The sequence below is a fragment of the Salvelinus alpinus genome, chromosome 23 (genome assembly GCF_045679555.1).
Source record: "Salvelinus alpinus chromosome 23, SLU_Salpinus.1, whole genome shotgun sequence".
NCBI lineage: Eukaryota > Metazoa > Chordata > Actinopteri > Salmoniformes > Salmonidae > Salvelinus > Salvelinus alpinus.
This window is the reverse complement of record NC_092108.1, coordinates 8097375-8112374: the sequence shown is the minus strand read 5'-3', so window position 1 is coordinate 8112374 and position 15000 is coordinate 8097375. Positions and strand designations below refer to the sequence as shown.

General features: G+C 46.7%; 1 protein-coding gene across 20 annotated transcripts in view; it reads left to right on the top strand.

The window, feature by feature from the left end:
• LOC139550147 (receptor-type tyrosine-protein phosphatase F) overlaps nt 1–15000 on the top strand; it is a 498277-nt gene that overhangs the window by 184160 nt on the left and 299117 nt on the right. For all 20 annotated transcript variants that reach the window (XM_071360808.1, XM_071360817.1, XM_071360813.1 and 17 more), the window contains one exon: nt 13744–14211. In XM_071360808.1, the coding sequence (XP_071216909.1) occupies nt 14109–14211 (103 nt within the window). In that variant the 5' untranslated portion in view covers nt 13744–14108. The remainder of the gene's footprint in view (nt 1–13743; nt 14212–15000) is intronic.

Genomic DNA, 15000 nt, shown 5'->3' with positions numbered 1-15000 from the left:
TAGAGTCAGGTAGCCTAGCGGTTAGAGTCAGGTAGCCTAGCGGTTAGAGGCAGGTAGCCTAGCGGTTAGAGGCAGGTAGCCTAGCGGTTAGAGTCAGGTAGCTTAGAGTCAGGTAGCCTAGCGGTTAGAGTCAGGTAGCCTAGCGGTTAGAGCTATGGGCCAGTAACCGAAAAGGTCGCTGGTTCGAATAGCCAAGCCGACAAGGTGAAAATTTGTCTGTGCCCTTGAGCAAGGAACGTAACCCTAATTTGCTCCAGGGGTGCCGTACTACTATGGCTGACCCTGTAAAACAACACATTCCACTGCACCTACCTGGTGTATGTGACAATAAAACATTATCTTAGATGTGAGTCACTGATAACTGATGCGGTACTGGCATGATGGAACGCGATTGGAGTTACAGGTGTGTGTGTGTGTGTGTGTGTGTGTGTGTGTGTGTGTGTGTGTGTGTGTGTGTGTGTGTGTGTGTGTGTGTGTGTGTGTGTGTGTGTGTGTGTGTGTGTGTGTGTGTGTGTGTGTGTGTGTGTGTGTGTGTGTGTGTGTCTAATTGCCCCGATCCAAGAGGTTTTTATAACGGTGGTGTCACGTAGGATGTGCGTCATCGATTTCATCAATTAAATGTCTGTTGTTTACAGTTTGATGACGGCCTAAATTCACCTCCAAGCGATTTTCAAAGGTAAAGCAACAGCTCAAACTGATGAAGCAACCGACACCTCGCGGCACAACGCCTCTCCCCTGTTTGACCTAGATAGCGTGTGTGTGTGTGTTGATATGTAGGCTACGTATGGGCCTTTTTTTAAATGTACGTAGTTCTGTCCTTGAGCTGTTCTTGTCTATTTAATGTTCTGTATTATGTTTCCTGTTCTGTGTGGAACCCCAGGAAGAGTAGCTGCTGCTTTCACAACAGCTAACGGGGATCCTAATAAAATACCGAAAGTGCCGTTAATGACGTTTGCGTGCTGACATCACCACTTTTAGGCCTTATGTGACGTTTATGTCCTTATGTGACGTTTAGGCCTTATGTGACGTTTAGGCCTTATGTGATGTTAAGGCCTTATGTGATGTTTAGGCCTTATGTGACGTTTAGGCCTTATGTGACGTTTAGGCCTTATGTGACGTTTAGGCCTTATGTGACGTTAAGGCCTTATGTGACGTTTAGTCCTTATGTGACGTTTATGTCCTTATGTGACGTTTAGGCCTTATGTGACGTTTAGTCCTTATGTGACGTTTATGTCCTTATGTGACGTTTATGTCCTTATGTGACGTTTAGGCCTTATGTGACGTTTAGGCCTTATGTGACGTTTAGGCCTTATGTGACGTTTAGGCCTTATGTGACGTTTAGGCCTTATGTGACGTTTATGTCCTTATGTGACGTTTAGGCCTTATGTGACGTTTAGGCCTTATGTGACGTTTAAGGCCTTATGTGACGTTTAGGTCTTATGTGACGTTTAGGCCTTATGTGACGTTTAGGCCTTATGTGACGTTTAGGCCTTATGTGCTGACCTCGTCACATAACTGACTGATGAGTCATCCATGTGTTCTCTAACATCTAACCTGATAGAAAAGTTGTTTATCACTTCGAACCTTGGTCATTAGTCACACATCTTGCACTTTTAAGGTCTTAGTTAGACTAATCAGAGTCTGTCACTTCTTAGGCTAGATATTGGCTAGGCTATCTGAATGATAGACAGGCTAGATATTGGCTAGGCTATGTGAACGATAGATATTGGCTAGGCTATGTGAACGATAGATATTGGCTAGGCTATCTGGATGATAAACAGGCTAGATATTGGCTAGGCTATCTGCATGATAGACAGGCTAGATATTGGCTAGGCTATCTGAATGATAGACAGGCTATATATTGGCTAGGTTATCTGAATGATAGACAGGCTAGATATTGGCTAGGTTATCTGAATGATAGACAGGCTAGATATTGGCTAGGCTATCTAAATGATAGACAGGCTAGATATTGGCTAGGCTATCTGAATGATAGACAGGCTAGATATTGGCTAGGCTATCTAAATGATAGACAGGCTAGATATTGGCTAGGCTATCTGAATGATAGACAGGCTAGATATTGGCTAGGCTATCTGAATGATAGACAGGCTAGATATTGGCTAGGCTATCTGAATGATAGACAGGCTAGATATTGGCTAGGCTATCTAAATGATAGACAGGCTAGATATTGGCTAGGCTATCTGAATGATAGACAGGCTAGATATTGGCTAGGTTATCTGAATGATAGACAGGTTAGATATTGGCTAGGCTATCTGAGTGATAGACAGGCTGGATATTGGCTAAGCTATCTAAACGATAGATATTGGCTAAGCTATCTAAATGATAGATATTGGCTAAGCTATCTGAATGATAGATATTGGCTAGGCTATCTGAACGATAGATATTGGCTAGGCTATCTGAATGATAGATATTGGCTAGGCTATCTGAACGATAGATATTGGCTAGGCTATCTGAACGATAGATATTGGCTAGGCTATCTGAACGATAGATATTGGCTAGGCTATCTGAACGATAGATATTGGCTAGGCTATCTGAATGATAGATATTGGCTAGGCTATCTGAACGATAGATATTGGCTAAGCTATCTGAATGATAGATATTGGCTAGGCTATCTGAATGATAGATATTGGCTAGGCTATCTGAATGATAGATATTGGCTAGGCTATCTGAACGATAGATATTGGCTAAGCTATCTGAATGATAGATATTGGCTAGGCTATCTGAACGATAGATATTGGCTAGGCTATCTGAATGATAGATATTGGCTAGGCTATCTGAATGATAGATATTGGCTAGGCTATCTGAATGATAGATATTGGCTAGGCTATCTGAACGATAGATATTGGCTAAGCTATCTGAATGATAGATATTGGCTAGGCTATCTGAACGATAGATATTGGCTAGGCTATCTGAATGATAGATATTGGCTAGGCTATCTGAACGATAGATATTGGCTAGGCTATCTGAATGATAGATATTGGCTAGGCTATCTGAACGATAGATATTGGCTAGGCTATCTGAACGATAGATATTGGCTAGGCTATCTGAACGATAGATATTGGCTAGGCTATCTGAATGATAGATATTGGCTAGGCTATCTGAACGATAGATATTGGCTAGGCTATGTGAATGACAGATATTGGTTATGTCGTGACTTAACTTTCATTAATCTGATGCCCGTTATTTATCTAATCACAGTCGTCCTGAACTACAGAGCTCACTCTACTTCCACTGGCTGTGGAAGAGGATGGGTTGAAGACAGCCTAGCCAGCCGTGTCGATGGTTGTCACCGGGGTGATGAGAGGAGTGTACTGCGGTGATTTGACAAGAGTAGTAGAATGGTCCCGCTTCAATGCGCTTTTCTAGAGACTAATCAGCCGTACCAGCGATTGTCCGTGAGGTGACTATCGTCTCTACCTCGTGTTCAGATTTCAGAGTTCCAGTCACTTTGGACGTGAGCTGCAGCACGACACCTCTCTGGTCTGATAGGTCAATTCTTAACCCGTCGTTTTTTTTATACTGTTCTTCAAAAAGGGGCGGTTCCGTCAGGCTGACACGCTCTCTGACCTCACTCAAGGGGGCGGGGACTACTTACTTGTACAAAGTTATAGAACTAATTCCCTCATATAGCTTCTAAGATCACATCCCTCTCTTAACAAAAACACTTTCATCCTTTTTGTCCTGTGGGGTGTGAACTGTCAACCCCCCACTAGCCCCCCCCCCCTTCTGGGTCTGGCCCAAGTCATGTATTGCCAAGCTGATCTGACCTATTTTTGGATCCTCACAGGACAATTATCTGAAGGACAGACAGGCTAGATAGGACATTGGTTATCTGAAGGACAGACAGGCTAGATAGGACATTGGTTATCTGAAGGACAGACAGGCTAGATAGGACATTGGTTATCTGAAGGACAGACAGGCTAGATAGGACATTGGTTATCTGAAGGACAGACAGGCTAGATAGGACATTGGTTATCTGAAGGACAGACAGGCTAGATAGGACATTGGTTATCTGAAGGACAGACAGGCTAGATAGGACATTGGTTATCTGAAGGACAGACAGGCTAGATAGGACATTGGTTATCTGAAGGACATGTTCTTAGCTTGAATATGTTTCCTCCATTGAGCACTCAGTCTCCTGCCCCCAGCACTAAAGCCTTAACAATTAACCAGACAGGATTGCCTTGTAAACAAAGGCCCAGTAAAACCAGCCAACCAGGTCACAGGACATTAGTCTTTGTTGACTGAATGTCAATGCTCTGCCTCGTCTCTCTCCACTCTCTCTCCCCCCTGGAAAACTACATGCACCATCAGGCTTGGTGTGGAGACTGGAAACAACTAAGGATTGCGTCCCAAATGACACCCTATTCCCTATATAGTGCACTACTTTAGACCATAGCCCCCAATATGCCCTGGTCAAAACTAGTGCACTACATAGGGCATAGGGTGCCATTTAGGATGCAGATGGTGGTTTGTGAAGCTGTTGGGGGTAGTAATTTGGTTACCTTCAGCTAGTCCTTCATTTGATTACATGGAGATCAGCCCAGCATGTCGGCCTAGTTATTCTCTGGAGTTTTCAGACTTCTGGCTTTCTCCGTGCATCCAAAAAGCATTCTCTGTATGCTGAGGTAAAACGAACACTGTGTTTTGTTGCTGCCTGAGGTAAAACGAGGGGGTAGGAGGGAGGGGGAGGGAGGGAGAGGGGGAGGGAGGGAGAGAGAGGGGTGAGGGGGTGGGAGGGAGGGGGTGGGAGGGAGGGAGAGGGGGAGGGGGTGGGAGGGAGGGAGGGAGAGGGGTGAGGGGGTGGGAGGGAGGGGGGGTGGGAGGGTGAGGGGGTGGGAGCATTGTTTTTATTCAGCAGTCTGTCCTTCCATCGTCTGTCCGTCCATCGTCTGTCCGTCCATCGTCTGTCTGTGCAGAGCTATTCAGACATACCTATTCTGCTGTCTCTTAAATCAATTATTCCTCGAAGCCAGCCGACATCCGGCATCTCTGCCTCTAACACAGTGTCCTGAACCCTCGAAGCCAGCCGACATCCGGCATCTCTGCCTCTAACACAGTGTCCTGAACCCTCGAAGCCAGCCGACATCCGGCATCTCTGCCTCTAACACAGTGTCCTGAACCCTCGAAGCCAGCCGACATCCGGCATCTCTGCCTCTAACACAGTGTCCTGAACCCTCGAAGCCAGCCGACATCCGGCATCTCTGCCTCTAACACAGTGTCCTGAACCCTCGAAGCCAGCCGACATCCGGCATCTCTGCCTCTAACACAGTGTCCTGAACCCTCGAAGCCAGCCGACATCCGGCATCTCTGCCTCTAACACAGTGTCCTGAACCCTCGAAGCCAGCCGACATCCGGCATCTCTGCCTCTAACACAGTGTCCTGAACCCTCGAAGCCAGCCGACATCCGGCATCTCTGCCTCTAACACAGTGTCCTGAACCCTCGAAGCCAGCCGACATCCGGCATCTCTGCCTCTAACACAGTGTCCTGAACCCATTGGGTCTGCCTGGCCACTGTTTACATCGACTGTATCAAAGCACTCCAAAAACATGCCCCTGGTTGCAAGTTTCATGTTTTAACAATGAAGTAATCAATAACAATGTATTACTAGAAGGAGAAAATAACACGAAAAATACACTACATGACCAAAAGTATGTGGACACCTGCTCGTCGAACATCTCATTCCAAAATCATGGGCATTAATATGGAGTTGGTCCCTACTTTGCTGCTATAACAGCCTCCACTCTTCTGGGAAGGCTTTCCACTAGATGTTGGAACATTTATGCAGGGACTCGCTTCTTGCAGGGATACTGGAGTGATGGAGGTAGATATGTATAGGGGTAAGGTGACTATATACAGGGTCAGTACCATATTAACAATGTGCAGGGATACTGGAGTGATTGAGGTAGATATGTATAGGGGTAAGGTGACTATATACAGGGTCAGTACCATATTAACAATGTGCAGGGATACTGGAGTGATGGAGGTAGATATGTATAGGGGTAAGGTGACTATATACAGGGTCAGTACCATATTAACAATGTACAGGGATACTGGAGTGATGGAGGTAGATATGTATAGGGGTAAGGGGACTATATACAGGGTCAGTACCATATTTACAAGCAGAGAGAACAGTCTATGACTTGGGTGGTTGGAGTCTTTAATCATTTCCCGGACCTTCATACTGCACTCTCTGGTATAGAGGTCCTGGATGGCAGGGAGCTCAGTCCCAGTGATGTACTGGTCCGTCCACATCACACTCTGGTATAGAGGTCCTGGATGGCAGGGAGCTCAGCCCCAGTGATGTACTGGTCCGTCCACATCACACTCTGTAGCACCATGTGATCGAGGGCGGTGCTATTGCCGTACCGGGCAGTGATGCAGCCAGTCAAAATGGTCTAGGTTTTATTATGAAGGGCTGTTCTTTAAACCTCCCCCTGGTCTAGGCTTTATTATGAAGGGCTGTTCTTTAAACCTCCCCCTGGTCTAGGCTTTATTATGAAGGGCTGTTCTTTAAACCTCCCCTGGTCTAGGCTTTATTATGAAGGGCTGTTCTTTAAACCTCCCCCTGGTCTAGGTTTTATTATGAAGGGCTGTTCTTTAAACCTCCCCCTGGTCTAGGTTTTATTATGAAGGGCTGTTCTTTAAACCTCCCCCCTGGTCTAGGCTTTATTATGAAGGGCTGTTCTTTAAACCTCCCCCTGGTCTAGGCTTTATTATGAAGGGCTGTTCTTTAAACCTCCCCCCTGGTCTAGGCTTTATTATGAAGGGCTGTTCTTTATGAAGGGCTGTTCTTTAAACCTCCCCCTGGTCTAGGCTGTTCTATAAACCTCCCCCTGGTCTAGGCTTTATTATGAAGGGCTGTTCTTTAAACCTCCCCCTGGTCTAGGCTTTATTATGAAGGGCTGTTCTTTAAACCTCCCCCTGGTCTAGGTTTTATTATGAAGGGCTGTTCTTTAAACCTCCCCCTGGTCTAGGTTTTATTATGAAGGGCTGTTCTTTAAACCTCCCCCTGGTCTAGGTTTTATTATGAAGGGCTGTTCTTTAAACCTCCCCCCTGGTCTAGGCTTTATTATGAAGGGCTGTTCTTTAAACCTCCCCCTGGTCTAGGCTTTATTATGAAGGGCTGTTCTTTAAACCTCCCCCTGGTCTAGGTTTTATTATGAAGGGCTGTTCTTTAAACCTCCCCCTGGTCTAGGTTTTATTATGAAGGGCTGTTCTTTAAACCTCCCCCCTGGTCTAGGCTTTATTATGAAGGGCTGTTCTTTAAACCTCCCCCTGGTCTAGGCTTTATTATGAAGGGCTGTTCTTTAAACCTCCCCCCTGGTCTAGGCTTTATTATGAAGGGCTGTTCTTTATGAAGGGCTGTTCTTTAAACCTCCCCCCTGGTCTAGGCTTTATTATGAAGGGCTGTTCTTTATGAAGGGCTGTTCTTTAAACCTCCCCCTGGTCTAGGTTTTATTGTGAAGGGCTGTTCTTTAAACCTCCCCCTGGTCTAGGCTTTAATGGAAGCGTCCTCTGACTTGTCTTGGAAGAGTGACTAGTTAATGAGGTTCCTGTGGGATTGTTAATGGTATAATTTGACAGTGGAGAGAGTAGACACACTCCACCACGTACCTTTATTCACAAACAGAGGAGAGCCTGCTGGTCCAGTCTTCTACCAGCTTCTGTGATGTTGTATTCAGAGTCAGTATAGGCTACTGTTGGATACGCCTGGTCAGTATTGGCATGCAGACTGACACCCACTGAGAGGCCTTGTTGTCATAGACAGATATCCGTTGACTAGTTCGCTATATGGCCAATTTATCGCGGCTAAGTGCGTTGCGGAGTGCCTGAACACAGCCTTTAGCCGTGGTATATTGGCCATATATCACAAACCCCTGAGGTGCCTTATTGCTGTTATAAACTGGTTACCAATGTAATTAGAGCAGTAAAAATAAATGTTTTGTCATACCTGTGGTATACGGTCTGATATACCACGTTTGTCAGCCAATCAGCATTCAGGGCTCGAACCACCCAGTTTATAATTGCATACATCACACAGTCACACGCATGCTAACGAGGACACATTCTCTTTCTGTTTCTCTCTCTGTTTCTCTCTCTCTGTTTCTCTCTCTCTGTTTCTCTCTCTCTGTTTCTCTCTCTCTCTGTTTCTCTCTGTTTCTCTCTCTCTCTCCCACATGTTAGTAGACACTGCTCATCCTGTGCTCCGCTCTGCCTGCGCATCCTGCTGTCTCACTCTGCAGTCACTCCTCTCATACCCTGCTGTCTCACACAGCAGTCACTCCTCTCATACCCTGCTGTCTCACTCTGCAGTCACTCCTCTCATACCCTGCTGTCTCACTCTGCAGTCACTCCTCTCATACCCTGCTGTCTCACACTGCAGTCACTCCTCTCATACCCTGCTGTCTCACACTGCAGTCACTCCTCTCATACCCTGCTGTCTCACTCTGCAGTCACTCCTCTCATACCCTGCTGTCTCACTCTGCAGTCACTCCTCTCATTCCCTGCTGTCTCACACTGCAGTCACTCCTCTCACACCCTGCTGTCTCACCCTGCAGTCACTCCTCTCATACCCTGCTGTCTCACTCTGCAGTCACTCCTCTCATACCCTGCTGTCTCACTCTGCAGTCACTCCTCTCATACCCTGCTGTCTCACTCTGCAGTCACTCCTCTCATACCCTGCTGTCTCACTCTGCAGTCACTCCTCTCATTCCCTGCTGTGTATTAGTGGAGCAGATTCACATGCAAGCTCTGCAACACACACACACACACACACACACACCTCCCCAGTGTTTTTGCGTGTGGCCGGGGGGTGCTAACCCACAGGGGGCAAACAAAATAATAATAAATAAATAAATGAAGAGTAAACATCATGGCTCCAGGAATGTGTCTGATTGAAGATGAAAAGCATCTGTCTCTCTCTGGCATCTGAAAGATATCCACGCACACGCACACACACACACACACACACACCTGCTGTGAAAGATATCCCTACACACACTCATCTACTGTGAAAGATACCCCTACACACACTCATCTACTGTGAAAGATACCCCTACACACACTCATCTACTGTGAAAGATACCCCCTCGCTGCCAAGAGTTTGGAGCTCACACAGCGACATGCCAAGTTTATCACTCTCTTTTTCTGTCTCTCTCTCTGTCTGTCTGTCTGTCTGTCTGTCTGTCTGTCTGTCTGTCTGTCTGTCTGTCTGTCTCTCTGTCCTCTCTTTCTTTCTCTCGCTCTCTGTCCTCTCTTTCTTTCTCTCGCTCTCTGTCCTCTCTTTCTTTCTCTCGCTCTCTGTCCTCTCTTTCTTTCTCTCGCTCTCTGTCCTCTCTTTCTTTCTCTCGCTCTCTGTCCTCTCTTTCTTTCTCTCGCTCTCTCTTTCTTTCTCTCGCTCTCTCTCGCTCTCTCTCTCTTTCTTTCTTTCTCTCTCTCTCTCGCTCTCTCTTTCTTTCTTTCTCTCTCTCTCTCGCTCTCTCTTTCTTTCTCTCTCTCTCGCTCTCTCTTTCTTTCTCTCTCTCTCGCTCTCTCTTTCTTTCTCTCTCTCTCTTTCAATTCAATTCAATTTGCTTTATTGGCATGACGTAACAATGTACATATTGCCAAAGCTTATTTTGGATATTTACAATATAAAAAGATATAAATGAGAATCAAAATTGTCAACGGGACAACAGGAACAACAATAACCAAGTGTCAAAATAACCATACATTCAACAATAACAATAAACATACAGTAGAGGACATGTGCAGGTTGATTGGTCTGTCAGACACTGTCCCTCAACTTATGGCAGGCAGCAATGTAGTGCGCTGCCAACCCACAGCTCTCTGCGTCCTCCCCCAACAGGACGGGTAGCCTACTCTCATCAGAGAGGTCTTTGAAACCTTGAATAAGGGTTTCAAATTTGGGGAAATTACACTCTCTAATTGTTATATATTTTTGACATTTTGTCAGGAAATGCAGCTCCGTCTCAGGTTCTGCTGTTGTGCAGTGGTTGCACAGCCTTTCCTCTACAGGGAGCCAGGTTTTCCTGTGTCTACCTTTCTCAATGGCAAGGCTGTGCTCACTGAGCCTGTACTTTGTCAAGGTTTTTCTAAGGTTTTGATCAGTAACCATGGTCAAATATTTAGCCACGGTGTACTGTCGATTTAGGGCCAGATAGCACTGCATTTTGCTGTGTGTTTGTGCTTGTGTTTCCCAATAAGCAATGTAGTTTTGTTTTGACTGTGTTGTAATTTGGTTTATCCTGATTGATTGGATGTTCTGGTCCTGAGGCTTCAGTGTGTTAGTAGAACAGGTTTGTGAACTCAGGACCAGCTGGATGAGGGAACTCTTTTCTTTGCTCAGCTCTTGGCATTGCAGGGCTTGGTAATGATATGAGAGGGGGTCACTTTATTTTAGATGTTTCCAAAACTTAATTGCTCTTTTTTGAGTTTTTATTATTAGTGGATATTGGCCTAATTCTGTCCATGCATGCATCTCTCTCTCTCTCTCTCTCTCTCTCTGTCTCTCTGTCTTTGTCTCTCCCTCTCTCTCTCTCTCTCTCTCTCTCTCTCTCTCTCTCTCTCTCTCTCTCTCCAGACATATACCAGCCCAAAGAACATGCAGAATAAGATTCACTTTCTTAGGCGCTCAGTTAACTTGGGTTAACTTAGGTGAAACAGCCGGCGGGGCTTGACAACACGGTGACTCATAATACACGGCATTACTTCACTTTCTTCTTATTCTCATCCTTCTCCTTTCTTCGCCAAGCAACTTGTCAAAAGAGATTAAAGGAGAGGCCCGGATGAAGAGAGACATTTTTTGTTGTTGAATTTTTAGCTTGTTAAAATCTCTCTGTGGGAGAGAGAGAGAGAGAGGGGGGGGGGATGCGGTCTGTGTTTGTGTGTATTGAAACAGTCCTGTGAGTAATGGGCTAGTCAACTCCTCTGCAGGTTTTTAGAGAGGTTTAGTCAGGCTTTTCCCACTAGATACTGGACCAGTTGTTTCTCTAACTGAAAGCTAACTGGTCACCCACCAAGCGTGGACACATTTTGTATTCGTAGGAGGCTGGTAGAAGGAACTGTTTTTAGTTTCTTGGCACCACATCTATGAGAAAAAAGCAGGGGTTGGAACCAACGTTATTTTCCAATCGTTTCGTTCTGAGCAGAACCGTTATATATTTTGTTCCGTTCCGCTGTTCAGACCAGCGAGATAAAGTTCTGAACCGACCCCCCCCCCCCCAAAATAAAGTTTTATGTTGTTCCTTTCTGTTCCTTTTTATTTAGAGCGACAATAACTGAGTTCACCAATCAGTGCAGTTGGAGCAGCTGGCTGTAGAGGGGGCAGAGATGTAGTTGTTTACATGCATTGGACAGACAAGTGTAGGCCGCAAGATGTGAGTGAAAGATTGCGGAGGAGAGAGGAGGCTTGGCTTGAAGCGCTGGGCGGCTAGTTATAACGTGCGTTATCTACACCTGCATTGCTTCCTGTTTGGGGTTTTAGGCTGGGTTTCTGTACAGCACTTTGAGATATCAGCTGATGTACGAAGGGCTATATAAATACATTTGATTTGATTTGAATTAGACCCACAGAATTATACCTACGGAGGAGCGGCTTCTATGCAGGAACTTTGAATGTCTTTGAACTTCCCGAGAGTTGACTTAACGTGGGACCAGAGATAACTGGTGTGTGCAGAGGGGCATCAGAAATCAAATAAAAACACATCTCTCCCTAATTTCTAAATCACGCTTGTAACGTCAGTAGGCTACAGTAGTCTAGGCTTCGGGAGGGGCTACAGTAGTCTAGGCTTCGGAGGGGGAGTGGCTACAGTAGTCTAGGCTTCGGAGGGGGAGTGGCTACAGTAGTCTAGGCTTCGGAGGGGGAGGGGCTACAGTAGTCTAGGCTTCGGAGGGGGAGGGGCTACAGTAGTCTAGGCTTCGGAGGGGGAGGGGCTACAGTACTCTAGGCTTCGGAGGGGGAGGGGCTACAGTACTCTAGGCTTCGGAGGGGGAGGGGCTACAGTAGCCTAGGCTTCGGAGGGCGAGGGACAGGGAGCCTACACACGCATACACACTGGCAAAGATTTCCAGCTGGCAGGCAGACGCTGGAATGTGTTTCTGAGTGACAGAGTGAGGGCTTTGAAAATATGCTTTGTTGTGTTTTTTTGTGGGACTGGAAAAAAATGCCCAGAATGTAAAATAACGTTATTAATTGGTTCCTATGCTTTTAAAATAACAGTTCTATTCCGGAACAGTATTGATCAATTCTGTTCCTTGACAATGTTGTTATTTTTTGTTTTTCTGTTCTGTTCCCTGAACTGTCTGTTTCCCCCAGGTCCCTATAGAAGTTGTGTATGCAGACATGCTCTTGCTGTGTGTTTGATTTGAGCCCATCTGACATTTTCATTTGTTAATATTGAACATTAAGGGGGCGGTGTGTACTAGTCTGTCCCCAGGGATTCACTGTGTACTAGTCTGTCCCCAGCTATCACCCGTCAAGGGGTTAGAGGGGTAGCTATCGCCCGTCAAGGAGGGGTTAGAGGGTTAGCTATCGCCCGTCAAGGGGTTAGAGGTGTAGCTATCACCCGTCAAGGGGTTAGAGGGGTAGCTATCGCCCGTCAAGGAGGGGTTAGAGGGGTAGCTATCACCCGTCAAGGGGTTAGAGGGGTAGCTATCGCCCGTCAAGGAGGGGTTAGAGGGGTAGCTATCGCCCGTCAAGGAGGGGTTAGAGGGGTAGCTATCGCCCGTCGAGGAGGGGTTAGAGGGGTAGCTATCGCCCGTCAAGGAGGGGTTAGAGGGGTAGCTATCGCCCGTCAAGGAGGGGTTAGAGGGGTAGCTATCACCCGTCAAGGAGGGGTTAGAGGGGTAGCTATCGCCCGTCAAGGAGGGGTTAGAGGGGTAGCTATCGCCCGTCGAGGAGGGGTTAGAGGGGTAGCTATCGCCCGTCGAGGAGGGGTTAGAGGGGTAGCTATCGCCCGTCAAGGAGGGGTTAGAGGGGTAGCTTTCGCCCGTCAAGGAGGGTTTAGAGGGGTGGTTATCGCCCGTCAAGGAGGGGTTAGAGGGATAGCTTTCGCCCGTCAAGGAGTGGTTAGAGGGATTGCTATCGCCCGTCAAGGAGGGGTTAGAGGGGTAGCTATCGCCCGTCAATGAGGGGTTAGAGGGGTAGCTATCACCCGTCAAGGAGGGGTTAGAGGGGTAGCTATCGCCCGTCAAGGAGGGGTTAGAGGGATAGCTATCGCCCGTCAAGGAGGGGTTAGAGGGTTAGCTATCGCCCGTCAAGGAGGGGTTAGAGGGGTGGTTATCGGTTAGAGGGGTGGTTATCGCCCGTCAAGGAGGGGTTAGAGGGGTAGCTATCGCCCGTCAAGGAGGGGTTAGAGGGATAGCTATCGCCCGTCAAAGAGGGGTTAGAGGGGTGGTTATCGTTTAGAGGGGTGGTTTTCGCCCGTCAAGGAGGGGTTAGTTTTCTTATCGCCCCACGATTCTCTGTTGATTGTTATGCTACATTTCTAAGGTTTAGGAAACTACTAATGCTGAGGTATCTGGTTTTATATAGTCTGAATAGTGTTGTTACCGATTGTGTCTTTGATGGATCCAAGCTAAACTTTTTTCTTGTCTGGCTTTTGTACCAGCATTTTGCAGATGTTGTTGCTGTTGACTTCCGTCAGATCAGTTCAGTTCAGATCAAATTAAGTGTTTGAATGAAAACACTAACGTCCTGTCTTCTCTCTGTCTCCTCCCAGGTGTCTGTCTTCGTGAAGGGGAGCGAGGAGGAGTCGCTTTGTGTCTTCGTTGAGGGGAGCGAGGAGTCGCTTTGTGTCTTCGTTGAGGGGAGCGAGGAGTCGCTTTGTGTCTTCGTTGAGGGGAGCGAGGAGTCGCTTTGTGTCTTCGTTGAGGGGAGCGAGGAGGAGTCGTTTTGTGTCTTCGTTGAGGGGAGCGAGGAGGAGTCGCTTTGTGTCTTCGTTGAGGGGAGCGAGGAGGAGTCGTTTTGTGTCTTCGTTGAGGGGAGCGAGGAGTCGCTTTGTGTCTTCGTTGAGGGGAGCGAGGAGTCGCTTTGTGTCTTCGTTGAGGGGAGCGAGGAGGAGTCGCTGTGCCAACCTGGACCATCATGGTGCCTAACATTCACCCTGCAGTTCCCCTCCTGCCCAGAGGGGCGGTGCCATCCCTCCTGCTGCTACTCAGTTGCCTGGTGCTCTCCTCTCAGGCTGACAGTAAGTACTGCACTTTATGTTTGACTAAAAACATGCTTTTGAACTATACCCTAGGATCATGCCAGAATACAGCCATACCTGTGTTGCATGGTGTTAGAAACACTAAGTTTGTGGGTTTGATTCCTGTTGGAGGCACTTACTAAAACACACCCACTGTACTTGAAGTTGTTTTGGATAAAAGCGTTTACTAAATGGCATATATTATAATACATTAACAAAGCTGTATGTTTCTTTAGATTTTATACCGATTGAGGGACCAAATAGATTACAATTAATTTGTAATTTGTTCCGTCAGTCTCATAGAAGTACACTATTACAGTACATTTAAACTGCATTGCTGAATATTAATTTGCGCTCTAGCTTGTTTGTTTGTTTGTTTGTTTGCTTAAGGAGACGCTGCTCACGCTGTGCAATTTGCTGCTTAATTTAACTCCGTACATACCACTCCAGGGCCCATTGGTCCCGATGGCGCTGGAACTTATAACCAGGCGTCTTTCCTACAGCGGCCCAAGATGTAACGTGCGTTACCCAAAAACACCACGCAGTGAGAACGGTCGCTAAGGGCGTCGTTGGAGCGGGTGTCAACACTGATAGGATCGTAAAGAAAAGCTGCTCTCGGATCAGTTTTCTCCATTCAAATCTGACCTCAACATTGTAATTATTTCACAATACCGATGACGGATCAGATCCTAGAGAGATATTACCACCTACAATTTGGCAAATCATTGCGCGCACGTTAAGCTACAAGTCATGAAATATATGGAGAGAAATTACAGACAGGAGCCAGAA